Here is a 26,453-nt window from a genome sequence, read left to right as displayed (position 1 = left end):
TTCATCCAACATACCAAATACTTTAACACTGCGTTTGTGTCCCCTCCCCTAACCAAAATATGAACTCCATGAGAGCAGTGATTTTGTCTGATTTGCTCTTTGCTATATGCTCAGAATTTAGTGCCTAGAGATACTAAATGCCTACTGAGTGAATAAGAACGTAGGCATTAATCTATCTGTAATAACTCATGTCACCCTCACAAAACCTCTTTAGATGAAGAAACTGAGGCACAAAGGGTTAGGTAGTTTGTCCAAAATCATTCAACAATCTAGAATAGGATTAGAAACCAGGTAGTCTGGCTCCATAGCCTATATTCTATCTCAGACTAAAAGCGATCCCACAGAGCTCGTAATCCCACCCCAAACCATTCTTCCCCTAATTTGTCCCATCTCATTGTTACTATAATGACCCAGTTGTTCAACCATAAACATACAGTCACCCCTTATTCCTCTTTCCTCTCCTCCACTATTCAATTCATCAGCAAGTTTTCTCAGTTCCACCTCCAAAATATTACTAATCTGTCATTCTCTCCACTTACACTATCACTGTGCTCTCTCCCTACAGAACTGCCACAGCTTCCTGGCGAGTTTCCACTCTTGAACCTGAACAATCCAATCTCTACACAGCCAATGAGCTTTCTAAACTCTAAATTAAATCCTGGTACTATCTTACTTAAAATCTTCCACTGCTTTCTCATTGCCCTTGGACAACCCAAGGTCCTACTCTGATGTACCTGGCCTGCAGACCTCTCTAGCTCATTTCCACTGTATGCCCTGGCTCTTCTGCCTCAGCCCCGGGTCCTTCTGCTTCTCAGCTTCACCACCTCCTACCTAAGACTTAGCCCCTGCTCTTCCTCTGGATGAATACCCTCCCCCAGGCATATGGTGGGGTGCCAGGGGGTGGGGAGCTCCTGTTATTTGAGTCTCACCTCAGTTGTCACCTCCTCAGGGAGCTCTTCCCTGACCATCAATCTGGTTCGTTTTCCACCTCCCCGTCTCTTTAGCATACCACTGTTTTATTTTGTGTCCTGCCTAGCACGTATTGTTTTTTGCTGCTGTTGTTTGTTTTTTTAATATATTTTTTTATTTATTTTTATTTTTTTTAATCTTTATTGTTCAGATTATTACATTTGTTCCTCTTTTTTTCCCCCATAACTCCCCTCCTTCCAGTTCCCACCCCACCCTCCGCCCTCACTCCCCACCCACTGTCCTCATCCATAGGTGCACGATTTTTGTCCAGTCTCTTCCCACATCTCCCACACCCCTTTCCCCCCCCAAGAATAGTCAGTCCATTCCCTTTCTATGTTCCTGATTCTATTATAATCACCAGTTAATTCTGTTCATCAGATTATTTATTCACTTGATTCTTAGATTCACTTGTTGATAGATGCATATTTGTTGTTCATAATTTGTATCTTTACCTTTTTCTTCCTCTTCCTCTTCTTAAAGGATACCTTTCAGCATTTCATATAATCCTGGTTTGGTGGTGATGAACTCCTTTAGCTTTTCCTTATCTGTGAAGCTCTTTATCTGACCTTCAATTCTGAATGATAGCTTTGCTGGATAAAGTAATCGTGGTTGTAGGTTCTTGGTATTCATCACTTTGAATATTTCTTGCCATTCCCTTCTGGCCTGCAAAGTTTCTGTTGAGAAATCAGCTGACAGTCGTATGGGTATTCCCTTGTAGGTAACTGGGTTTCTTTCTCTTGCTGCTTTTAAGATTCTCTCTTTGTCTTTTGCTCTTGGCATTTTAATTATGATGTGTCTTGGTGTGGTCCTCTTTGGATTCCTTTTGTTTGGGGTTCTCCGCGCTTCTTGGACCTGTAAGTCCATTTCTTTCACCAGGTGGGGGAAGTTTTCTGTCATTATTTCTTCAAATAGGTTTTCAATATCTTTCCTTCTCTCATCTTCTGGCACCCCTATAATTCTGATGTTGGTACGCTTGAAGCTGTCCCAGAGGCTCCTTACACTATTCTCGCATTTTTGGATTCTTTTTTCATTTTGCTTTTCCCATTGAGTGTTTTTTGCTTCCTCACATTTCAAATCATTGATTTGATTCTTGCGCTCCTCTGGTCTGCTGTCGGGAGTCTGTATAATATTCGTTATTTCAGTCCGTGTATGCTTAATTTCTAGTTGGTTCCCCAATATAACATCGAGGGTCTCATTAGATTTCTTGAGGATCTCACAACATTTATCGGCGGTCTCACCAGTCTTTTCGAGGGCCTTACTAAGTTTATCGGCAGCTTCTAGACAGTTCTTAAGAGACCTTAAAAGTGTGGTTCTGAACTCAATATCCTCCATTGACAGTTTTGTCCTGTTTCTTTGTCTCCGCATTTTTTATGCTTTCTTGGTACACCCCCTAGTGGTCTTTGTGTGCAGTCTTGTTGCCTTTAAGCCTTGATTGATGTCGGCAATACCGGGGGTGAGTTGACCTCCAGGCTAACTGGCTATGAGAGTCCGCTGGGTCTGCAGTGGGAGGGCTTCTGTGCTGGATCTCTAAGGCGGTGCTAATCTAGCCTTTGCCTGAGGCTATCCGGCAAATGGTTCTGGGCAGGGCTTGGGCGGGGCGGGTCCCAGGGGATCTACAGGGCTGGCCGGAGCGAGCAGTTATGGCTGCTCTCAGTTCCTTCCCCAGGGGCTCTGCCTCTCAGAGTCCCAGCAATGGCTGCAAACCTCGGAGAGAAAGCTGCCTTCGAGTTCCGACTGAAGCCAGACAGTCCCGCTTCTCCCGTTTGAGTCTTGCTCCCCAGAGACTCGCCCGGATCTGGAGCTCAGAGTCTGAAACTCCCTCCCGATTGAAAACAACAACCGCGCCCTCCGCCACCAGCCCGCTCCGCGCGCGTGCACTCCGTACCTGAGTATTTCACTTCAGCACTGCGCTTCCTCTGAGTCTGGGTATGATATTCTCTTTCCTCCTAGTTGTAGAATTTCCACTCAGCCAGCCTTCCTGTGGTTTTGGATGATGTCCGTTCTGTCCTTTAGTTATATCTCTGAAGTGGTTGTTCGAGGCAGCGATCTCCTGCGTTAACCTACGCCACCATCTTGGTTTCTCCTAATATATTTTTATTGATTTTTTTTACAGAGAGGAAGGGAGAGGAATAGTTAGAAATATCGATGAGAGAGAAACATCGATCAGCTGCCTCCTGCACACCCCCTACTGGGGATGTGCCCGCAACCAAGGTACATGCCCTTGACGGAATCGAACCTGGGACCCTTGAGTCCACAGGCCGACGCTCTATCCACTGAGCCAAACCGGTTAGGGCTTAGCACGTATTGTTTAACATTAGTGTCTATTTATGTATTAAGTGCTCTTTTCTCTAAAATCTGAACTTCATAAGAGTTAAGACCTTATCTGTCTTGTTCACACCCCCTAAAACAGGGCCTAGCACAGAGGTGCACAGAAAATGTTTGCTACTTACAAATTTAAAAGCAATAATTTGCAAGAGATGGCATGTTTAAGATGCTTGATACATTTTATTAAATTGGTTTCCAGAAAGATTGAGCAGCAACACAACAGTTTCTCTTTTCACTGAACACCTGGGAGAAAATGTGAGACATTAAGATTCCAACAACTCTGTAACTTGCTTCACATTTGTTCATTTTACCCTCATTCCCTATATTTATTACAGCTCAAAAATGCTTGAAATCCTAAAAACAACAACAAACAAAAAACAATGGGAAGGCAATGCTACCTCCAAATAGTTAGAGGGAAAGAAATACATGTTGAGTTCCCACAATGAGTTAAGCTCAAATTGGGTGCTTTATGGGTATCACTCCTTTAATTCTCTGGAGGTAGGCATTAGAATCCCTGCTGTCCCAGCTTAATCTGTTCTGGCCTCGGGCCTCTAGATCTCCTCCTGCTAAAATGTAAGCCCTGTGAGGGCAGGGACCTTCTCTCTCTTATTCATGGCTGATTCAGTCTACAATATGTAGGAGGTGCTCAATAAGTATCTTGTTAAATGAAAGATTAATTAGAGGGTAATGGAGGGTCTGAAAACTTGGAAGTGCAATGGAGGATTGTGTTTTGGAGCATTTTCAGGAAGAATGCACAGTGGATGATGAGAGCAGCTCTGGGAAAGAGAGATAAATGGGCACCCAGGGAGCTCAGTAACGACTATGCAAGCAGAGCTCTTACTGGGACGGTACCTCAGGAAATTGTACCGAGGGAAACCTATTTCATGCCATTTATATTTATTTAGATGATGATTTCCTTCACATCATCCTTTATATAACAAAGTGCACTTTAAAATTTTTAATATATTTTTTATTGGTTTCAGAGAAGAGGGAGAGGGAGAGATAGAAACATCAATGATGAGAGAAAATCATTGATCAGCTGCCTCTGCATGTTCTCTACTGGGGATTGAGCCCACCACTCGAAATGTGCCCTGACTGGGAATTGAATTGTGACCTCCTGGTTCATAGGTCAATGCTCAACCACTGAGCAACACTAGCAGGGCTGCACTTTTTTTTTTATAATGAAAAGATGTTCTTTGTCTCGGTTTCAAGAAATCTACTAGAGGTGCTCTCTTAATTGGTGTCCCTGGACAATGAGGAGGCAGTTATTTACTCTGAGTGTTAGTAACCTGTTTCTATTCTCCTGGGACACCTGGTATACAAAGTTAATCACTAGGGCCCTAGCTGTTCTGGCTCAGTGGATAGAGCCTCAGTCTGCAGACTGCAGGGCTCTAGGTTCAATTCTGGTCAAGGGCACATATCTCATACCTTGGTTGCAGGCTAGATCCCCAGCCCTGGTCAGGATGTGTGTGAAAGGCAACCAATTGATGCATCTCTCCCCCTCCCTCCCACTCTCTCTAAAAAAAAATAAATGGAAAAGTAAATTATATATATAAATAAAATTAAAAATCAATGGAAAAATATCCTCGGGTGAGGATTAACTAAATAAATAAATAAAAGGTAATCACTAGGGAAAGGTGAGTCTTTGCATCATAGCCCAGGGTTTCCAGAGTGTAAAGCAACACTGGACTACTTTCTGCCTCAAGATTTAAAGTTGGGAAGATTAGTGTGGACTATGGTAGCTACAACTGAAGCTCAAAGCAGGGAAGGGGACCATCCTGGGCTTGGAGAACTGAGCTGGATATGAGGATCCCCGAACCTCATGAGGATGGGTTTGATTTGGCAAAACCTGTGGCTAATGCTGGAAGCTCTTATAGCGTCTTGGCTCAGGAAGCAAAGACTGGATCTGCGTGTGAAAATTTTTTTATTAATTAATTTTTTTCTTTATTGATTAAGGCATTATATATGTGTCCTTATCCCCCTTTACCCTCCCCCCCCACCTCCCCACTCATGCACTCACACCCCTGGTGTCTATGTCCATTTGTTACGCTTATATGCAAGCATACAAGTCCTTTGGTTGATCTCTCCCCCTTATCCCCACCCTCCCCTACCTTCCCTCTAAGGTTTGACGGTCTGATCGATGCTTCTCTGTCTCTGGATCTGTTTTTGTTCATCAGTTTATGTTTTTCTTTTCTTTTTTTTTTTTTTTTAGTTTATGTTTTTCAATATATTCCACAAATGAGTGAGATCATGTGATACTTAGCTTTCTCTGACTGACTTATTTCGTTTAGCATAATGCTCCATCTATGCTGTTGCAAATGATAGGAGTTCCTTCCTTTTTACAGCAGTGTAGTATTCCATTGTGTAGATGTACTACAGTTTTTTAATCCACTCATCTGCTGATGGGCACTTAGGCTGTTTCCAAATCTTAGCTATTGTAAATTGTGCTGCTATGAACATAGGGGTGCATATATCCTTTCTGACTGGTGTTTCTGGGATATATTTAGAGCAAAAATGGGGAGACAAAGAAACCTCAAAGGAAAGGAAAGGAGGGGAATCACCAGAAAGGGGCTAAGTGAAACGGAGGCATGCAATATGTCAGAAAAAGAATTCAGAATAATGGTCATACAGTTCATAAACTGGATGGATGAAAAAAAATCAACAGCTTATGTAAGAATCAAGAAGAAATAAAGAGTGATATAGCTGCGATAATAAAACACCATGGAAAGTTTCAACAGTAGACTAGAAGTGGAGGACCGAATTAGTGAATTAGAAGACAGGGAAGCAAAACACACCCAAACTGAACTGCACTTGGAGAAAAAAATTAAAATACAGGAGGAGAGTCTAAGGGAGCTTTGGGACAACATGAAATGAAGCAACATATGAATAATAGAGGTGCCAGAATGACAGAAAGAAGAACAAGGGTTAGTAAGCCTATTTGAAGAAATGATGTCAGAAAACTTCCCTGCGGTGGGGAAGAAAAAAGTCACAAGCACAGAGAGTCCCAAACAAGAAGAACCTGAAAAGACCCACACCAAGACACGTCATAATTATGATGGCAAACGTTCAGAACAAAGAGAGAATCTTAAAGGCTGCAAGAGAGAGACAGAAAGTTACATACAAGGCATCTCCCATTAGATCAGTGATGGCGAACCTATGACATGGGTGTCAGAGGTGACACGCGAACTCATTTTTTTGGTTGATTTTTATTAAATGGCATTTAAATATATAAAATAAATATCAAAAACATAAGTCTTTGTTTTACTATGGTTGCAAATATCAAAAAGTTTCTATATGTGACACAGCACCAGAGTTAAGTTAGGGTTTTTCAAAAGGTTCGCCATCACTGCATGAGATTATCAAATGATTTCTCAACAGAAACACGTCAGGTCAGAAAGGAATGGAAGGAAGTTTACAAAGTGATGCAAAGCAAGGGACTGAATCCAAGAACTTTATCAGGCAAGGCTATCATTCAAAATTGAAGGGGAAATAAGGAGCTTCACACACACACATAAAGGGAGTTTATCACCATCAAGCCAGCAATGCAAGAAATGCTAAAGGGAAGAAGGAACACAGGCACAAAAAATAAAATAGGTGTGGAATCTTGAGAGCTCAAGTACCAACCCCTGCAGCTGGTTTTCTACGGGGACACTGAGTGAGGGGAAAAAGTATGGCAGACTCTGTGAACAGAAGAGCTCACCCCTAACAAGCACAGAAGCTACAAGGCCTGCCCCTTTGGTCAGATTTCTTGGGAAATTCTGGGAGAGGAAAAAACACCAAAAGGGCCCTAGCTGTTTTTGCTCAGTGGTTAGAGTTTCACCTGAGTACTGAAGGGTCATGGGTTCAATTTGGTCAAGGGCAGGTACCTCAGTGGCAGGCTCAATCCCTGGCCCAGGTCATGTGTGCGGGAGGCAACCAAACGATGCGTCTCTCACATTGATGTTTCTCTGTCTCTGTCTCTCCCCTTCCCTCCCATTCTCTAAAAAAAAAAAAAAAATCAACAGAAAAAATATCCTCAGATGAGGATTAATAACAACAACAAAAAAACACACCAAAATCTTCCTGATAATAAGCAAGTAAGGTGAAACTAATCACAAACATAAAAAATTTTTTTACAAAATGTGACATAAATGTTTCTCAAATTTATGGATCAGACTATAGTGGTTGCACTTCATTTTAAACAAAGTTAATTTTTTAAAATAATGACTAGCTTCCACTGTTCTAAGGTGCACTCTAGGAAGAGATTTTGTCCACAGAATTTTTTCAGAGACTGATTGGTAGGGTCCAGGCATGGTGATAGCTAATGAATCCATTCCTTCATCCATTTAACAAATATTTAATAACATGTACCAAGGAATGGGCTAAGTACTAGAACACAGGACAAACCTAGTTCCTGCCCTATGGAACTTAAGAGTCTGAGAAAAAAACAGATTAAATGAATAAATGCATGAGACAAAGAGAGTAGATAGCTCTGAAGTTCACAGTAAAGGCGTGCGACCTAGCCTCCTGGTGATGGTTAGGAAAGCTTTACCTGAATAGGTAACCCTGAAGGATAGGCAGAGGGAAGGGAGATCACTCCAGGCAAAAGGAACAGCCTGTGCAAAGACCCTGCGGTACAACGGAGTCTAGAGGAGTAAACAAGACAACAATCATGCCACATGGTGACATTTTGGTCAATGAAGGATCATATATATGACAATGGTCCCATATTATAATTGAGCTGAATTTATTTTTAAATTAAATCTTTATTGTTCAGATTATTACATTTGTTCCTCTTTTTTCCCCCCATAACTCCCTCCTCCCAGTTCCCGCCCCACCCTCCGCCCTCACTCCCCACCCACTGTCCTCATCCATAGGTGCACGATTTTTGTCCAGCCTCTTCCCGCATCTCCCACACCCCTTCCCCCCCCAAGAATAGTCAGTCCATTCCCTTTCTATGTTCCTGTTTCTATTATGATCACCAGATTATTTATTCACTTGATTCTTAGATTCACTTGTTGATAGATGCATGTTTGTTGTTCATAATTTGTATCTTTACCTTTTCCTTCTTCCTCTTCTTAAAGGATACCTTTCAGCATTTCATATAATACTGTTTTGGTGGTGATGAACTCCTTTAGCTTTTCCTTATCTGTAAAGCTCTTTATCTGACCTTCAGTTCTGAATGATAGCTTTGCTGGATAAAGTAATCTTGGTTGTAGGTTCTTGGCATTCATCACTTTGGATAATTCTTGCCACACCCTTCTGGCCAGCAAAGTTTCTGTTGAGAAATCAGCTGACAGTTGTATGGGTACTCCCTTGTAGGTAACTGAGTTTCTTTCTCTTGCTGCTTTTAAGATTCTCTCTTTGTCTTTTGCTCTTGGCATTTTAATTATGATGTGTCTTGGTGTGGTCCTCTTTGGGTTCCTTTTGTTTGGGGTCCTCTGCGCTTCCTGGACCCGTAAGTCTATTTCTTTCACCAGGTGGGGGAAGTTTTCTGTCATTATTTCTTCAAATAGGTTTTCAATATCTTGGTCTCTCTCATCTTCTGGCACCCCTATAATTCTGATGTTGGTACGCTTGAAGCTGTCCCAGAGGCTCCTTACACTATCTTCGTATTTTCGGATTCTTTTTTCATTTTGCTTTTCTGGTTGGGTGTTTTTTGCTTCTTCATATTTCAAATCTTTGCCTTGATTCTTGCGCTCCTCTGGTCTGCTGTTGGGAGTCTGTATAGTATTCGTTATTTCAGTCCGTGTATGCTTAATTTCTAGTTGGTTCTTTATCATAACATCAAGGGTCTCATTAGATTTCTTGAGGATCTCACTACATTTATCGGCGGCTTCTAGACAGTTCTTAAGAGACCTTAAAAGTGTGGTTCTGAACTCAATATCCTCCATTGACAGTTTTGTCCTGTTTCTTTGTCTCCGCATTTTTTATGCTTTCTTGGTGCACCCCCTAGTGGTCTTTGTGTGCAGTCTTGTTGTAGTTAAGCCTTGATTGTTGTCGGCAATACAGGGGGTGATTTGACCTCCAGGCTAACTGGCTTTGAGAGTCCACTGTGTCTGCAGTGGGAGAGCTTCTGTGCTGGATCTCTAGGGCAGTGCTAATCTAGCGTTTGCCTGAAGCTATCCGGCAAATGGCTCTAGGCAGGGCTTGGGCAGGGCGGGTCCCCTGGGATCTACAGTTATGGCTGCTCTCAGTTCCGTCCCTAGGGGCTCTGCCTCACAGAATCCCAGCAATGGCTGCAAACCTCGGAGAGAAAGCTGCCTTCGAGTTCCGACTGAAGCCAGACAGTCCCGCTTCTCCTGTTTGAGTCTGGGTCCCTAGAGACTCGCCCGGATCTGGAGCTCAGAGTCTGAAACTCCCTCCCGATTGAAAACAACAACCGCGCCCTCTGCCTCCAGCCCGCTCCGCGTGCACTCCGCACCTTAATATTTCACTTCAGCACTGCGCCTCCTCTGAGTCTGGGTATGATATTCTCTTTCCTCCTAGTTGTAGAATTTCCACTCAGCCAGCCTTCCTGTGGTTCTGGATGATGTCCGTTCCGTCTTTTAGTTGTTTTTTGAAGTGGTTGTTCGATGCAGTAATCTCCGGCGTTAACCTATGCTGCCATCTTGGTTTCTCTCCGAGCTGAATTTCTTATAAGAAATGTAAGGATATGTGGTTCCAAAGGAATACCTTTTTCTCTGATGGGAGCAATATCTGAGAGGTTTGGCAATAGATTTCCTCTCACTCACAGTACCTCAATTTTAATTGCACAGATTACATCCCATTCAGTCAGCCACTGCCCTGTTTCAGCACAGAGGAGCCTGTCCCCAGTGCTGCATATTCAGAGGGCCCCAACCTAGCTGATGATGTTCAGAGTACACTGCTGTAGATTCTTTGTTGAGGACTATGATGCTGTACAAGACACAGGTCCACAGGAGCTACCTTAACAAGTATTAAGTATCACTGCCATTTTAGTAAAAGCTTTTTGTGGTAGTGTGAGCCAGCCTGTCCCTGTATTTTGGAAATATCTTTAGGTCGTAATGATGTAAGGAACAGATAAGTTTATTTCTTCCATCAACTCAATGTCAGAAAAAGTCTTTTGCCAGATGGGGTCAATAGAACCAAAAACAAATTTCCAGAGTAAAAATATTGAATCCTCTCCATGTTAAATATCCTCTTTTAAAAAAAAAATAAAAATAAATACCACAAAATTCCTTAATGTGACCACAGCTCCAACATGTAATAGTCAAAATCATATTGCCATGACAATCCCTTTGTTCCTTACCTCTCCATCTTGATTTTTTTTTTTAATTTGTTTTTATTGATGTCAGAGAGAGGAATGGAGAGGGAGAGAAAGACAAAAACATCAATGATGAGAATCATTGATAGGCCGCCTCCTGCATGCCCCCTAATGGGGACCCATCCCAAAACCCTAACATGTACCCTGACCAAGAATTGAACCATGACTTCCTGTTTCATAGGTCAACATTCATCCACTGAACCACACCGGCCAGTCTCCATCTTGATCTCTTATTCCTTCTAATCCTCAGGCCACCTTTCACTCTTTCCTGACAGTTACTATTATGATGATCTACCTGGATAATAACAAGAATACTATGGAAAGACCTGCACATTTCAGACCTTATTTAAGACATTGCTAGAGAAACCCAAAACAACAAGGGGAACAATAACACCAGAGGAAATTTTAGCTTTTGATTCCTACAGCTAACAGTAAATTATACAGACTAACTCCTAGCCAGGTGTGAGAGAAAGGTCTAATTCTTGCAGTACTTACTCCTAAATCCTGCTCACAGTGCTAATTGTGAGAGCATGTCCTTCCTTGAACCCTGCTCTCTAGACTAACTGTTGGGAACTCAGTTCCTTTATTCTACTCTACTCCTCCACTATTGGGTCCGAGCCCCTCTGCCAGGGACTGGACCTTCACGGATGCCGGGAAGTAGATGGAGAAGCCATAAGAAGTTGTGGATGTATATGGTGTCCCAAAATTCACGCAAGATTTGAATTTTGCATGAGCATTAACAACAACAACAAAATATAAAAGCCTAATTTTACTTGGTTTATTGAAGCAGATTCTAATATCTGTTGCCCTTTGATTTAAATCCTTTCAATTTGATAAGCATTACCAAGTACCAATTATGGCCCAGGAGCAGGGACAATGAAGACCAATGAAGACCACGGCTTTGTGTATGTGCCAGCAAAGCCATGGAGGCCATTTACCCGATGTGCTATTCCATACATAACCCTATACTGTATACTTTATGAATCAATAAAAAATTTACAATTTTTAATTATAAACCTGTGTTTTCTATCAAAATTACTTCTTGCGTGAATTTTGGGACACCCTATATAAGAGAATCTTTATTGTAGAAACTAGTGGCCATGTAGCCACTGCTAACAAGGAGCCATTAGACAAAGTAGTTCTCCAAAATAGAGTCCTATACAATAGGTAGCCGCACACCAGCTAGTTAACAAATCATCTTTCCCACAAAGCAGCAGCAGCATCTGTACCTACAGCTATTATCTGAGCAACCGTGGGCTGCCTCTAGACCAGTTGGCAGCCGCTGCCACGGCCTCACACAGCAGCAGCACCTGAGCTCTCTAACCTCAGTAGCCTCTCCTGCCTCTCTCTAGCACACCAGCTGGTCAGTAACATGTGTTATACTATTTAGACAAAAGAGGCTTCTTTCCAAGCAGTGACCTCACTAATTTGGGTTATAGAAGGGCACAGTGTACTGAGATTGCTATAACCTTGCTTCTGTATATAGTCCTTGGACACCCAGGCCCTGGCCATCTGACGTACTCCGGCACGGCTGCCAAACCAGGTAAACTTAAAATGTCACACTGACTAGGCTTATTTACTTCAGTTCCTTTTACCAGTACATCTGACTTTCAACAAAAAATTACAAGGCATACTAAAAGACAAAACGTACACTGTGAAGAGACAGATCAAGAGTCAGAACTGATACTGGACACAACGGGTCCGAGGCTGCCTGTCACTACTTGAACCAAATTAAGAAGAGACAGGGTGAATCATATATGAGCGTTTATTCCAATAATACTGGCAGTATGGGGAGGGCAGTCAGTCACCCTGGAAATTGTGCTCTCATCCCCCTGGCTCGCTGACTGATTATAAACAGGTGAAAGAGAAGTTAACTACGTGCAGCTGCAAGTGTAAGAGGGGAAGGAGGGGGTCTGCAGTCTGGCCTCCAGGAGCTCAAAGTCTGATAACAAGTTGGCTAATCTATGATGTTACAAACAGCTCAGCCCGTTCCTGGAACCAGAGAATGGTCAGCATTCCCGGGGCAAACTCCCGGAGGGGGTCAGGGTCTGGGCACAGCAACCAAATCAAAGCGAGTCCTGTCCTTGGTCTGTTCTCAAAATGTATTTCTTTTCTGAGTAATGAACCCATAGAGGCATCTTATCTTTTTATAGCCTTGTTTCATCCTCCAGTTTCCCAGGGTCTGTAAGAAAACTCTTATCTATAGTAAGATGAATAACTATTAAACAACTGGCTCTATTTTCCCCCCCCCCCCCTCAATGATGAGAGAGAATCATTGATCAGCTGCCTCCTGCAAGCCCCACACTGGGGATTGAACCCACAACCCGGGCGTATGCCCTGACTGGGAATCTAACCATGACCTTCCGGTTCATAGGTAGATGCTCAACCACTGAGCCATGCTCAGTGGTTTTATTCTTATTACATGCCCTTCCTTTTATATGCCCTTCCTCCTATCAAAACCAGATTCAGATATGGCAGAGATATTGGAATTATCAGACCAGGAATTTAAAACTATTAATATGTTAATGGGTTTAATGAAGAAAGTGGACAACATTTAAGAACAGGTGGATAGTATAAGCAGAAAGATATAAACTAAGAACCAAAAGGAAATATTAGAAATAAATAATACTGTAACAAAAATGAAGAGTGTCTTTGACAGGCTGATCAATAGATGAGCATGGCTGGGGAATCGATAAACTTGAATAAATGTCAATAAACATTTCCAAAATGTTTAGAAAATGCAAAGAAATGTAAAGAAAAAGACAAAACAATATCTAAGCAGTGTGGGACAATTACAAAATGCACATGAGAATACCAGAAGGAGAAAAAAGGAACAGAATATTTGAAGCAATAATAATCCAAGAATTTCCCAAAATTAATGATAGACACCAAACACAGATGGAGGAAGCTCAGAAAATACCAAGCAGGATAAAAATAAAAAATCTACACCTAGGCATATCATATTCAAACTGCAGAAAATAAAACACCAAATGGAAACCTTGAAGCCTGGGGGTAGAAGAGGGGACACCTTACCTACAGAGGAGGAAGGGTAAGAATTACAACAAACTTCTCTCCAGAAAGCATGGTCCAGAAAGCATGGCAAGTACGAAGAGAGTGGAATGAAATGCTTAGCATATTGAAGGGAAAAAAGCTCACCAGCCTAGACTTCTGTATCCAGCAAAATTATATTTTAAAAGTGGAGAAATAAAGACTTTCTCAGGCAAACAAAAATTTTGTCACCAGGAGACTTGACTTGCAAGATGTGTTAAAAGAAAATTTCTCAGCAAGGACAATGATATAGGTCAGAAACTCAGATCTACGTAAAGGAAGAACTTTACAGAAAGAATAAAGGTAAGATTAAAAAGGAGATTATTAGAATTTTACACATATCCAATTTGGGTACTTTGGGGACCTCCAACTAAATGTCCCACGGACAGTCGAATATGTGAATCACCTCAGACCTTGGGACCGGAGGGATATGGAAGCCATTCCTCTAGGGCAGTGGTTCTCAACCTTGGCTGCACATTAGAATCACCTGGGAATCTTTTTAAAATCCTGATTTCTGGACCTCATCCTCTGGAAATTCTGTTTCTTTGTTATGGGGTGGGGCCACAACATTAGTAACAAAGAAACAGAATTTCCAGAGGATGGGGCCCAGAAATCAGGATTTTAAAGATTCCCAGGTGATTCTAATGTGCAGCCAAGGTTGAGAACCACTGCTCTAGGGAAAGAGTTAGCCCATGGAAAGGGTAGTTTCCTCCCTGACCGGTTTGGCTCAGTGGATAGAGCATCGGCCTGCGGACGGAATGCTCCCGGGTTCCATTCTGGTCAAGGGCATGCACCTTGGTTGTGGGCACATCCCCAGTAGGGAGTGTGCAGGAGGCAGCTGATCGATGTTTCTCTCTCATCGATGTTTCTAACTCTCTATCCCTCTCCCTTCCTCTCTGCAAAAAATCAACAAAATATATATATATATATATATATATTTTTTTTTAAAAGGAAAGGGTAGCCAAAACCGGTTTGGCTCAGTGGATAGAGCGTCGGCCTGTGGACTGAAAGGTCCCAGGTTCGATTCCGGTCAAGGGCATGTACCTGGGTTGCGGGCACATCCCCAGTAGGGGATGTGCAGGAGGCAGCTGATCGATGTTTCTCTCTCATCGATGTTTCTAACTCTCTATCTCTCTCCCTTCCTCTCTGTAAAAAATCAATAAAAAATATATTTTAAAAATAAAAATAAAAATAAAAAATAAAAAGGAAAGGGTAGTTTCATTGAAGCCCTGTAAGGTAGTCAGGGCAGGTAATTCATTCGAGCAACAAAAAAATATACACTGTGTGCCAGGTTCTGTACTTGGCGGTGGAAATAAGTAGACACTGGGGACAGACGAGTAAAACGGTCCGTGAGGGGCTGCCTGGACTAAGCGCACAGCAGAAAACAGAAAAATGAAACTATTTTACTTTTTAAAAAAATTTTAAATTACATGATACAAAAAGAAATACAGAAAAGCACATGAATTACTACTGTCACCAACCAAAGAAAACCAGGTAACAATCCGATGTGTCCTTCGAACTCTGAGAAGGTGGCGCCCTCTCCTGCTGGGTCGGAGGAGCAGCTCAGGGCTCACCGGCAGCGGCGTCCCAGCCCGAGGCTTCGCAGCGCCGGGCGGCGGCCTGGGGTTGAAGGGATTTCTGTGGGTGAAGATGACGGAGAGGACAGCGCTTGCCCCGCTTCGCACACCGGACAGTCAAGCCTCAGAGAGGGACGGCGGGGGCTGGGAAGGCGCCTCGCCACCCGCCGGACATCGGAGAGGGCGGGGCGGCGGCGGCCGCCGGGGCGGAGCTTTATGACGCGCTGTCGCGTTCCCCGTCTTCTCCCCTCTCCCCCGCCCGTGACCCATTGGTTTCCCATTACCGCCCTTTTCCGGGGCGAGAGAAACCGGTCGCTGGGCCGGAAGCGCGGCAGCCCTCGGGTTCGAGACAACGGCGCCGTTTAAGGCAGAGCGAGCGCCCTGGAACCATTGGGGCCGCTAGATTCTTCAGCCCGGCTCCCGCCCAAATTGGAGAAAACCTACAAAATTCTGGCGGCCTGTGGGAGGGCGCTGAGTCGGACGGCGAAGCGCACGGCGCCCCCGACACCGCGGAGCGCCTGGGGCGCCGGAAGCCCGCCCCTGGGCGGAGTCAGAGGCCTTTGGGGAAGGACCTCAGCCCGGCCCCCAGCCGAGCGCGCCGGCCATGGCCGAGCCCCCGGGGGCCGGCGCCGCGGCCCTGCGCGTAGCTGCCGCTGCCAACTGGCTGGTCGTGCGCCGACGCCGCGTGGAACATTTCCCACGAGTGTTGGAGTTCCTGCGGTGTCTGCGCGCCGCAGCTCCTGGCTTGGTTCGCTACCGCCACCACGAGCGCCTGTGTATGGGCCTGAAGGCCAAGGTATTGGGGCCGGTGGGACCGAGAACTGGAAGAGGGGGAGGGGCGGGATGCAAGGATCACACTAGGACAGACCGCTTGAGGGGGTGGGAGCGGTTGCAAAAGGGGAGCTGGCCCCGAAGTGGGAATTCTGAGCTCAGTCCCACTCACAGGTGGTGGTGGACCTGATCCTCCAGGGCCGGCCTTGGGCCCAGGTTCTGAATGTCCTGCATCACCACTTTCCAGAGTCTGGACCTGTAGTGCGGGACCCCAAAGCTGTAAGTAACCCCTGGAACCGTCCCCACCCACAGTGCATCCTCGTGCCCCTAATGTGTCTGCCCGCTTTACCGTCAACAGACAGAGCAGGATCTGAGGAAGATCTCGGAGGCACGGGAAGCCTTCTGCCAGCAGGTGAAGTTGCTGGCAGAGGCCCCTGTGGATTTGGCTTGGAAGTTGCAGGTGAGACTAGCGAATTTGGAAGCTATGATTTGGCTTTCTAGTCCCCTCCTGACCTGCTTTTTTCTGTCTGCAGGAACTTGAACAAGAGTACGGGGAACCCTTTCTGGCTGCTATGGAAAAGCTGTTTTTTGAATACTTGTGTCGGCTGGAGAAAGCACTGCCTACCCCACAGACACAGCAGGTTTTCCTAGGCTTAAACACAGAGGGCGGAGGGCGGGGTGGTTGGACCAAGGTCTGTGGTCTTCATGCTCTCTCCCTGCCCACAGCTTCAGGATGTGCTGAGTTGGATGCAGCCTGGAATTTCTATCACTTCTTCTTTTGCTTTGAGCCAATATAGTGTGGACATGGGGTGGCCACTTCCAGGTACCAGGGCCATCTGGAAAAAATTAGGAATTTGGGGGTGGAATATGTAGGCTGAGGCCTTTTGAGACAGCCAGCCCCTTGGAAGGATTACATTGGCTTAAGACCCAGGAAACCAGACTGAGTTTATGTGTTACTATCTCTTCTCTTTATAAGGAACATTCTTTTCTTTCTAGAGTGCTCTGTTACTAATTCAGTGAACATGTCAGAGCCCACGGAGCCCAGTCCTCCTCAGCAACCAAGACCAGCACTCCATCAGCCTGTGCCAAAAGCCAAGCCTGGCCCACACCTTCCTCACGGAGCAGCGTCAAGAAAGCACCCAGAACCTTTGGCTGGCCACCACTTCAATCTGGCCCCTCTAGGCCAGCGAAGAACCCAGTCCCAGTGGGCATCCAGTAGGGGAGGTCATAAGGAGCGCCCCACAGTCATGCTATTCCCCTTTAGGAATCTGGGTTCACCAACCCAGGTCATATCTAAACCTGAGAACAGGAGAGAACAAGGGACACACATGGCAGTTCCAGCAGGTGACGTCAGCACGAGAACAGCCTCCACTGGAAAGTCTAGGAGTCCACCCCAGACCCTGGGCGGAGGGACTGTGAAGGAGAACCCAGTTGACTTGTCAGCCTCGGAGCAAAAGGAGTGAGTGGAACAGTTGCTTCTGCCTACTGCCAGCGCATGCCTTGCCTGCTTTCCCTCCATCCTCTCTTCTTTGCTTGTTCCCACCCCAGGGATTGCTGGGACTGCCCCATGGAGCCCCTGAGACTGTCATTATCACCTCCTAGGGCCAGGAAGCCAGGTAGGTATACCGAGTCAGGACTGGATCAGACAGCCTCCTCTCTCCGGACGCTTGAGGGCCTGTGTTCACCTAGAGGAGTACTTTGATTCTGGTTTCCCTCTTGCAGTGTGTCCCCCATCTCTGTGCAGCCCTGTCATTACCATAGGGGACTTGGTTTTGGACTCTGATGAGGAAGAGAATGGCCAGAGGGGAGGAATGGTGAGTAGGGAGGAACAGAAAGCTGGGGAAAGAAGGAGATGGGGCAGAACAAGACAGAAACCCATGCTCCCTGAATACGGAGGGCTCAGGGAATGTTTCAGGTGACAGGATCTCCCTGCTCCTTTCTCTGCAGTTGTCTCTGGAAAACTATGAGAAGACAAAGTTTGACACCCTAATCCCCACCTTCTGTGAATATCTCCCTTCTTCTAGTCCCAGTGCTGTCCCTGCCCCTTCCCATGACCATATAGACTCTTCTGATAGGACCAGAATGCCGTCTGCATCTTGCCTGTCTCCCTCCTCCTCGCCTCCACAGGCCGTTTAGTGGGGATAAAGTGGAATCTCAGGCTTGGGCTGTTTGGCGATATGGCCCAAATTGCTTTGTAATGCTTGGTCATTAAACCTTCTGTTTGTTAAAACACTGTGTTGCTGTGAGGGAGGGGAATTAAGGCTTCTATAAGGTCAGTATAAATCATTCCTTAGAAACATAACTGGCCTCTCCAGGCTAAAAGAATCCCTTTGCTCTTTTACTTCCTTTGGAAAGTGTTGTTCAGGTGTATCAGAGAGATTACCAGGGCTGAGAGCCTGGATGAGAAATTTCCTTTTGCTATTCTGAAAATATCTGTGTGTCCTGATGCCAGAATATATACTCTGTAAATTTTCATGCTGCCAGGTTATCTAGAGGGTTAGCACTTGAATGGAGATGCTTCATAGAAAAAGTACTTACTGTCCTCGACTCCACTGGGTCAGTGCCATCTCCACCTCCACTTTCCTGGAGCCAGCACCCAGACGCCAGGCTTGTGTAGAAAGCCCCAGAATCTCTTTACAGTCACTAGGATCTCTCTTTATAGAGACACTTAAAAAATATAAACACTTAGGAGCTTTTTAGATATTCAAAGATTGCATTTAATGAAGCTGATTAGCAAAACATGATTCTAAAAGCCTACCTCTTAAGACCATGGCCATATCTAAAACCTTTATGTACTGTATGAATCACTATCTTTTTCTTTTAGTAATCTTCAGAAGCCGAGTCTCCAGATTCCCATTTGATTATCAACTTCATTTTCTCAGCCTGCCTTCCTTGCTTCCTCCCTAGTGAGTGCGTTTTGTGGATGCAGATAGACACATTATTGCAGGAACTCTCAGGAGTGAGGTGATCACATAACAGTCACAGCAGCTGGGATGGGTGAGGGGCCCACGTGGGAGGCCCTGCAGTTTGATGCTGGTGCCTTGGGAGGGCAGACCTGCTCAGACCTAGCTCACAACACTGAAGCTTGGATTCACCTGCTGGGTGACACGGATGAAGGTAGTTCTCCGACTCAGCTCCTTCAGCTTAGCTGCTCCTACATACGTACATGTGGAACGGATGCCTCCAAGTATGTCTCGGATGGTATGTTCCACATCCCCTTTGAAGGGCACCTCCACCGTCTTTCCCTCTGAGGACCTTAAAGGAGGAAACATTTTCTTTTTCCTTCTGGATTCCTTAAGCCAAATGACTCTTCCCCAGTCCATTGCATTAAGCCCCGGTTCACCACTTTTCTCCCAAGAACTATACCATCCATCTCTCAGCAGCCCTGAGTTCTGCCACCACCCTACTTAGCCACACCTTCCAAGAACTCTCAGCTCCTGGGCCTCTACACGTACCTGTACTCAGCAACGCCCCCAGCATACTTCTTCATGGCTGTTTCAGAACTCATTCCGTAGAAGAGCTTGTATTTTTTGCCATCCCTCTCGACGAGCTCACCACCTGACTCACTGTGCCCAGCCAGCATGCCACCCAGCATCACAAAGTCAGCCCCTGCCCCTGTCAATGAGAGGAAAAGAGATGAATCTGGCCCAGATGTTCACGTGCCCACCCACCCTCAGAAGCAACACACACCAAATTCTAAAGCCACTAGAGATTCCTTGCCTGGCTTTGCTCTCTCTTTTTGCTGCTTTTGCTGTCTTTCTCTTTACTTTTCCCAGTTGAACAAGACTCACTTCAAGTATTCCAAGAGCAAAGGTCTCTAACTGTAGTGTGAGCAAGGATCACCTGGGAAGCTGTAGAAAATGCAGATCTACAGCCCACTTTCCAGAGCTGGATTTTGTAACTCTGAGGGGCATTTACATTGCCCAACAGCCCAGGGGCTTGTGCAGATGGTCCTGGCCCACACTTGGGAGAGTCCACATCAGAGTTTCAGCTGGCTCGCCCAGATGACACCACCACAGGCTTCCGGGCCATGAGTTCATATTATGAAAGAACCTGAATGGCTTCCTCAGCCTTAGCCTGATCCGACCTAGACCCTCAAAGGTGATGCATCCTCTTCTATAGGATCCTCCTACGGTGCCCTCCCAGTGTCCTTACCGAAAGCCTTGGCCACATCCCCAGGAGAGCTGCAGCCTCCGTCCTGCAAAGTAAGAAGCAACGTGAAGAAACAGCATGGATTTCCCAAGCCCTCTCAGCAGTGTCCCAACAGTCCACCTCAAGGCTGACTGGAACCCAGGAGTCCTGATCCACCTCTATCAGAGCTTCTACACCCAGTAGAAAACCCAGATGTTTGGCAGCCTCATGCCCTGCTCTCCCCTTGGACCTTACTGAAATGATGTGGCCTTTGAGGCCATGAGCAGCATCTGCACACTCCATCACTGCACTAAGCTGTGGGTACCCGACTCCAGTTTTCTTCCGGGTGGTACACACAGAGCCTGAGAAGAATGACAAGGATGAGAGAGAAGTGCTCCATAGCTCTGTGCCACTGAAAAGAGCCAATGTCCCCCAGTAAGCCAGCTTACCTGGTCCAATTCCCACTTTGATGATGTCAGCACCAGAGAGGATCAGCTCTTCCACCATCTCTCCTGTTACCACATTCCCTGCCTAAGACAGAGCAATCAAAACAGCATTCTTAGGGTCAGAAATGAAGTTGTGTGCTCATATGTAGCAGGCCTGGACCAGGTCCTTCCAACATTATTACAAAGGGTACTGGCTTCCCTCTGCTGGGCCCTCTGAGAGCTTTTAGATCAGCCACTTCAAAGGGTCCTGCTTCCCCGGGTGAGGTAAGGGGGTTAGTCACCAGTGTCACTGTTGCATTAGGGTAAAGCTGGGATCCAACTGGACCAAGATGAATTCTGATTTACCAGAGACCCAAAAATGTCCTGCCTTTAAGCTGTTAAGTGATAAACCCTCTCTGGCTTAGGGGAAAAGGGAAGACATGATGTAGGCTATATACCCATCTACATAGCTGTATTTGCTTCTTTTGTTTTTTTGTTTTGTGTATATGCTTCTGATGAACAGAAAAGAGAGCTCCCTCAATGCTGTGAAGAAAATGAGGTCTTGTAGTCATTCCCCTAAGCTTGTAAAAAAATACATGTGATCTCTTTAATAGGACTGTAGTATGTTCATTTCAGTAGGCAGGTAGACATATATCACAGGTATGTACAATGCATAAGCACATCATGATTTGGTGAGTAACATCAGGAACACTGGATTTACAAAGACAATGTATCAAGAGTCGGAGATTGCAATGACCAATAAGCATTTTAAGCATGGCACCTTGGATAATCACCGAGTGACATGATTAAGCAGACGAGGAAAATCAAAATGCAGCAGAGGAGAAATGCACTGATGTAACAAAAAGGAGTGGCACAAAAGGGAAAGAAGGAGAGGAACGTACCATCTACAGGGTAATAGAAACATACCATGATGGTGTGGCCAGGGAAGCGTTTCCGCACATCCTTCACAAATTCAACGAAGTGTTCAGAGTAGCCATTTGCCACGTCCAGGCATATATATTTCACCTGAGGAATACCTTCCAGGATCTGTTCTAGCTGCTCAAAGTCAGAAGAGCCTGTGCCTGAGCTGGCAGCCAGATGCTGTGGGAGAAGCAGGGGCATTGGCATGGGAGGCATTAGACAGCTGTGGCATGTTTGGAAAAACCTGATGAGCAGTCTAAGAGTTGATCCCCAGGAAGCCAAGAAAAAAACTGTGGGAAAATGGGATAAGAAGGGATCACGGGAGGGCCAGTATTACCTCAAGACAGTCAGGATTCTGGCTGGCAAACTCTTTCCACTGCTCCAGGCTGTAGTGTTTGTGGACAGCAGTGAAGAGGGAGAACTGAGGAGAAGAAAGAGCCATCAAAAAGGAGAGAACTTTATTAGGATTTCTTTTTCTAGAAGTAGACCTTTATACTATTCTATACTATTCTATACTATTCTATCTGAGGGAGAAAAGGACTGAGGTCTGGAAAGAGAAACTTAAAGAACTCAAGGGTTGAGGTGAGATTTTTGTTCAACCATTTGTCTCCCTACAAATCTCAGTAGGACTTCTTACCATAGCTAGTACTGTCAAACACTTCCACCAAAGTACTAAGTTACCTGGTTTGGATTTCACTTGCCAGCACATACAGTGCTTCTGACTTAAAAGGTGACGGATAAAAAAAAAAAAAAAAGGTGACAGGACAAGCTGTTGGTGCAAGAGGACAAGGAATAGACAAGAACCATGAAGACGCCAGACAGAGCCAGTGTCTGCCTAATCTCTGGTCAGTTTACCCACAGCAATTCAGTGAGTCAAAATGCTCACAAAAGTTGCCCTGGCTGGGTGGCTCAGTTGGTTAGAGCATCGTCTCATGTGCAGGAAGGTTGGGGGTTCAATTCCCAGTTGGGGCATATACCTGGGTTGCAGGTTCAATCCCCTGGTCAGCGCATACCTAGGAGGCAACCAATCAACCAATTGATGTGTCTCCCTTACATCGATGTTTCTCTCTCCTTCTCTCTCCTTCCCTCTCCCTCTCTCCCTCCCTCTAAAATACATATATATATCTATATCTATAATACTAAATGCTCACAAAAGGTAAGGCCTTAAGTTTAATGGAGCCAATTAGATGCTACCCCATCCTTTCTCCATCTCCACTGGAGTAAAGGACAAATTTTCTTGAGACATGGACCAACCTGAAAAGTTTATTTCATTTGATCTATTTCAGTCAACCAAGTTCAAGGACATAATGACTCACTGGACTTGTATTTTCTAGCTCAACAAATTGCAAACAGAATATCCCAGTACTTTGAGAAAGGCATTCAAAAGCCACTGTGAATGCTGGTGTTTGTGCTTTAAAAGTGCAGGCATGCAAACAAATTAGCAGTTAACTGAGACAGCACAAGTCTTGCAACTGGCAAGAAATCCAAGGAAGTTATGCATCAGCCAGCAGTAAGGAAGTGTTACTGTTATACTCAATCAAAGATCACCACCAACACTACCTAGCTGGTATTGAATTCTCAGCAACACTCTGCCATCAACGTGCTGACAAAGGAAAATCACTCTAGGAGGTCAGCAGACCTTAGAGATATGCTGGCATAGTGTCACATGATAAGCACATCCAATTACATACCAAACTAAAGATCTAAAAAAGATGCATGCTTGCATCCAACCTTTTAATTATTACTGTGAGACTTGACTCTATCTCTAAAATCTGATTTCTTTAGCACTCAGTAGTATTTAAAAGCCAGTCTCAACACAAAACATTAAAATAATGCCCACAAGTTCCATGTGTTACAGCATGTCTATTAATACTGCAGTCAGATTCACCATTCCTCAACTCAACAGGGCAACAGCAGGATTCCTAAATAGTTAGTGCACAGCAACAGCAATACAGTACTAAAACAATAACTACCAACCTCGGAGAAACGACAGCAGACATTCCACAGAGACTCAGAAGTAAAGAAAGGGAGATGAAGTCCTGAAGGTTAAGAGCCTCAAGCAGCAACAGAATCCCATCAACCAGGGCTACGTGGATTAACCAGAAGAGTGCATGTTCTCAAGAGTACCCAAAGTAACTACCTTCTCAACTACAAATATAGAAGCAGGTAATATTACTGACAAGAGTAGCATCTTCTACTTTGAAAGTGAACAATAACTGCCGAAACCGGTTTGGCTCAGTGGATAGAGCGTTGGCCTGCGGACTGAAAGGTCCCAGGTTCAATTCCGGTCAAGGGCATGTACCTGGGTTGCGGGCATATCCCCAGTAGGAGATGTGCAGGAGGCAGCTGATCGATGTTTCTCTCTCATCAATGTTTCTAACTCTCTATCTCTCTCCCTTCCTCTCTGTAAAAAATCAATAAAATATATTTAAAAAAAAAACACAAAAAGAAAAAGAAAGAGAACAATAGCCTGAATATAAGAAAAACAGCCCTACCCGGTTTGGCTCAGTGGATAGAGTGTCAGCCTGCAGACTGAAAGGTCCCAGGTTCGATTCCAGCCAAGGGCATATACCTTGGTTGCGAGCACATCCCCAGTAGGAGGTGTGCAGGAGACAGCTGATCGATGTTTCTCTCCCACCGATGTTTCTAACTCTCTATCCCTCTCCCTTCCTCTCTGTAAAAAAATCAATAAAATATATCTATACTAATAAAAGAGAAAAATGGTAATTGGCGTACGACGATACCCTTTTCATTGGCTAATCAGGGCTATATGCAAATTAACTGCCAACTAAGATTGGCAGTTAACTGCCAACTAAGATTGGCAGTTAACTGCCAACTAAGATTGGCAGTTAACTGCCAACAAGATGGCGGTTAATTTGCATATGTAGGCACAATGCAGGGAGGCGGAAGGGAAAGCAGGAAGAAGCCCCCTGCCACTGACAGTGATTGGAAACCCAGGGGGGAGCTAAGAGCTGGGGGGCAGGGCAAAGGCGGCCCTGGGGCCACCTTTGCCCTGCCCCCCAGCCATGATCGGAGAATCAGGTGCCTTTTCCGCCCTGGCCAGTGATAGCAGGAAGTAGGGGTGGAGCCAGCGATGGGAGCTGGGCACGGTCGAAGCTGGCAGTCCCAGGAGCTAGGGGTCCCTTGCCTGGGCCTAAAGCGGAGCCAACGATCGCGGGGCCCATGCAGCTGTGGGTCCCCGCTGCCTGGGCCGGACGCCTCAGCCAGAGGTATCCTGCAGGGGCAGGGGCAGAGCCTGTGCGATCGCGGCACCCCCCGCTGCCACTGCGGGTCCCCGCTGCCACTGCGGGTCCCCGCTGCCCGGGCCGGACGCCTAGGCCAGAGGCGTCAGGCCTGGGCAAGGGGCCGATCCTGCGATTGGAGGGTGATGGGGGTCAACGCTTGAGGGCTCCCAGTATGTGAGAGGGGGCAGGCTGGGCTGAGGGACACTCCCCCCTGCCTCCCCCCACACACCCAGTGCACGAATTTCGTGCACCGGGCACCTAGTTTAAAAAATAAAAGAAAAACACATTCCATTTTGGGCACATCCCAGAAACTCCAAGGAACCTAGGACTTAAAATTAAGAAGATTAAAAAAAAAAGAATAGGCATATTATAAAATTAATAAGCTTCTCTCTAGGATCTTCTAGTTAGGAATTTTTAAATGCTCAAAATGTATTTAGTTTCTGGACTAAAACAGTGAATGTTTAGTTTCCTAACAATGATGTAACAGGAGAGATGCATGTGATTTGGAGGGGGTGACTTGGGGCTAAAGTTGGCAAGGTGCATAAAACTGCCGCCCAGGCCCGGCCGATGTGGCTCAGTGGTTGAGCATCAACTCATGTACCAAGAGGTCACTGGTTCGATTCTGGTCAGGGCAAATGCTGGGGGTTTCAGGCTCAATCCTCAGCAGAGGGCATGGAGGAGGCAGCTGATCAATGTTTTTCTCTCATTGATGTTTCTCCCTCTCTCTAAAAATCAATAAAAACATATCAATTGATCAGAAAAAAAGTGTGACACCCTATATATCAGAAAAATAGGATCAAAACTTAGCTTTGAATCTCATTAACTTACATGGCTCTTTGAACTTACTGGAGAAAATAGTAAATTAGAGCATCCAGATTGTTAACGGCCAGAGAGTTGATCTGGGATGGGGAAGGGAACACCAATAACTCTGCACTCAGTCCAAACAGCTGGACATCACTGAGGAAGCAGCTTAAGAGAAGTCCTACCTTACAGAGGACCTTGGCCATTTCAAAGGTGCCCACTGTGTCCATATTGGCAGCAATGATGGGGATCCCAGTGTACATCTGCTTTGAGTTGCGAAATGAAAAGGATCTAGTGAGATCCACCTGCAGATATGAACAGGAAAATGAGCATTCCATTCAACCAAGAAACAAGTACTGCATGTGGAAAAATGCCAGGAATCTTCCTCAGTCCTGGTCCACCAGGGGAAGCGGGCTCACCTCACTTCGAGACTTAAGGGTACTGCGTTTGGGCCTCAGCAAGACGTCCTTGAAGTCCAGTTTGACGTCGTTGTCTATGTGAGGCATGGCGGGGGCTTCGGGGTAGCAACGAATCTGAGGGTTGGAGGGTAAGGAAAGACGAGACGGGGGAGCTGAGTCAATAACAAGCCTTAAGGCCCTGTTGGGGCTGGCGGCAGGGCTCATCTCTCTCCTCGCTTAAATCGTGCAAAGTCGGGGCACTGGTCGGGGCGCGGTCGGTCCCTGAAGACTGCCATCTTCGACCGGTCCCACAGTCCCGATTACCCTCGGGGTCTCCATCCCAGGGGAGAAAAATTGGAATGGAATCGTGAGTGACCCAAACAGGTACATTCTTTACACTACTTTTCCTTCTCCCTCCAAGCAAATAAGTAATGAGGGAAGAGAGTGATTTGGGGGCGAGAGGAATGGGGAAGGGGTCCCACAACCTGCTTCCGGAATAGGGGTACTCACTTCCTGTGGCCGTGGCCAAGGTGGCAGTTGACCGAAGTTCCCCTTGCTTAGCAACGATCCTCGTGCAG

The 26,453-nt window shown here is 45.6% G+C and overlaps 2 protein-coding genes across 5 annotated transcripts; one reads left to right on the top strand and one right to left on the bottom strand.

Annotated features, from left to right (window-relative positions):
• Positions 1 to 15,461: 15,461 nt before the first annotated feature.
• On the top strand, positions 15,462 to 24,133 carry TINF2 (TERF1 interacting nuclear factor 2). Of its 3 annotated transcripts, none has more exons than XM_059708784.1 (9): positions 15,462 to 15,979; positions 16,129 to 16,233; positions 16,313 to 16,414; positions 16,488 to 16,595; positions 16,681 to 16,777; positions 16,951 to 17,413; positions 17,503 to 17,570; positions 17,677 to 17,768; positions 20,101 to 24,133. In XM_059708784.1, exons 1-9 carry the CDS (start codon positions 15,788 to 15,790, stop codon positions 20,161 to 20,163), a joined length of 1,290 nt encoding a protein of 429 aa, XP_059564767.1. In that variant the 5' UTR covers positions 15,462 to 15,787; the 3' UTR covers positions 20,164 to 24,133. The 3 variants fall into 3 exon arrangements, with proteins under 3 accessions (XP_059564767.1, XP_059564758.1, XP_059564751.1); XM_059708775.1 differs by having other exon boundaries at positions 20,077 to 24,133; XM_059708768.1 differs by lacking the exon at positions 20,101 to 24,133 and adding an exon at positions 17,902 to 18,184 and having other exon boundaries at positions 15,463 to 15,979.
• GMPR2 (guanosine monophosphate reductase 2) lies at positions 18,648 to 26,331 on the bottom strand. Of its 2 annotated transcripts, XM_059708807.1 has the most exons (9): positions 25,897 to 26,329; positions 25,663 to 25,782; positions 21,769 to 21,852; positions 21,438 to 21,611; positions 20,535 to 20,616; positions 20,341 to 20,447; positions 20,110 to 20,152; positions 19,410 to 19,569; positions 18,648 to 19,209 (listed from the first exon to the last, which is right to left on the bottom strand). In XM_059708807.1, exons 1-9 carry the CDS (start codon positions 26,098 to 26,100, stop codon positions 19,020 to 19,022), a joined length of 1,164 nt encoding a protein of 387 aa, XP_059564790.1. In that variant the 5' UTR covers positions 26,101 to 26,329; the 3' UTR covers positions 18,648 to 19,019. The 2 variants fall into 2 exon arrangements, with proteins under 2 accessions (XP_059564790.1, XP_059564780.1); XM_059708797.1 differs by having other exon boundaries at positions 20,341 to 20,616; positions 25,897 to 26,331.
• Positions 26,332 to 26,453: the final 122 nt, after the last annotated feature.

This window comes from Myotis daubentonii, chromosome 1, assembly GCF_963259705.1.
Source record: "Myotis daubentonii chromosome 1, mMyoDau2.1, whole genome shotgun sequence".
In the NCBI taxonomy this organism is placed as follows: Eukaryota; Metazoa; Chordata; class Mammalia; order Chiroptera; family Vespertilionidae; genus Myotis; species Myotis daubentonii.
The sequence above is the reverse complement of the archived record's forward strand: the minus strand, read 5'-3'. Positions and strand labels throughout refer to the sequence as shown.

Excerpts from the sequence above, each read along its gene's own strand:
- GMPR2 (XM_059708797.1), bottom strand. The coding sequence starts at position 26,100 with ATGAGCCCTGCCGCCAGCCCCAACAGGGCCTTAAGGCTTGTTATTGAC. Across the intron at positions 21,853-25,662 it reads TGGCCAAGGTCCTCTGTAAG|TTCTCCCTCTTCACTGCTGT; the intron begins GTAGGACTTCTC and ends TCTTCTCCTCAG. Across the intron at positions 20,617-21,437 it reads TCCCTGGCCACACCATCATG|GCAGGGAATGTGGTAACAGG; the intron begins GTATGTTTCTAT and ends GCTCTGTCTTAG.
- TINF2 (XM_059708768.1), top strand. The coding sequence starts at position 15,788 with ATGGCCGAGCCCCCGGGGGCCGGCGCCGCGGCCCTGCGCGTAGCTGCC. Across the intron at positions 16,234-16,312 it reads TAGTGCGGGACCCCAAAGCT|ACAGAGCAGGATCTGAGGAA; the intron begins GTAAGTAACCCC and ends TACCGTCAACAG. Across the intron at positions 17,769-17,901 it reads ATGGCCAGAGGGGAGGAATG|TTGTCTCTGGAAAACTATGA; the intron begins GTGAGTAGGGAG and ends CTTTCTCTGCAG.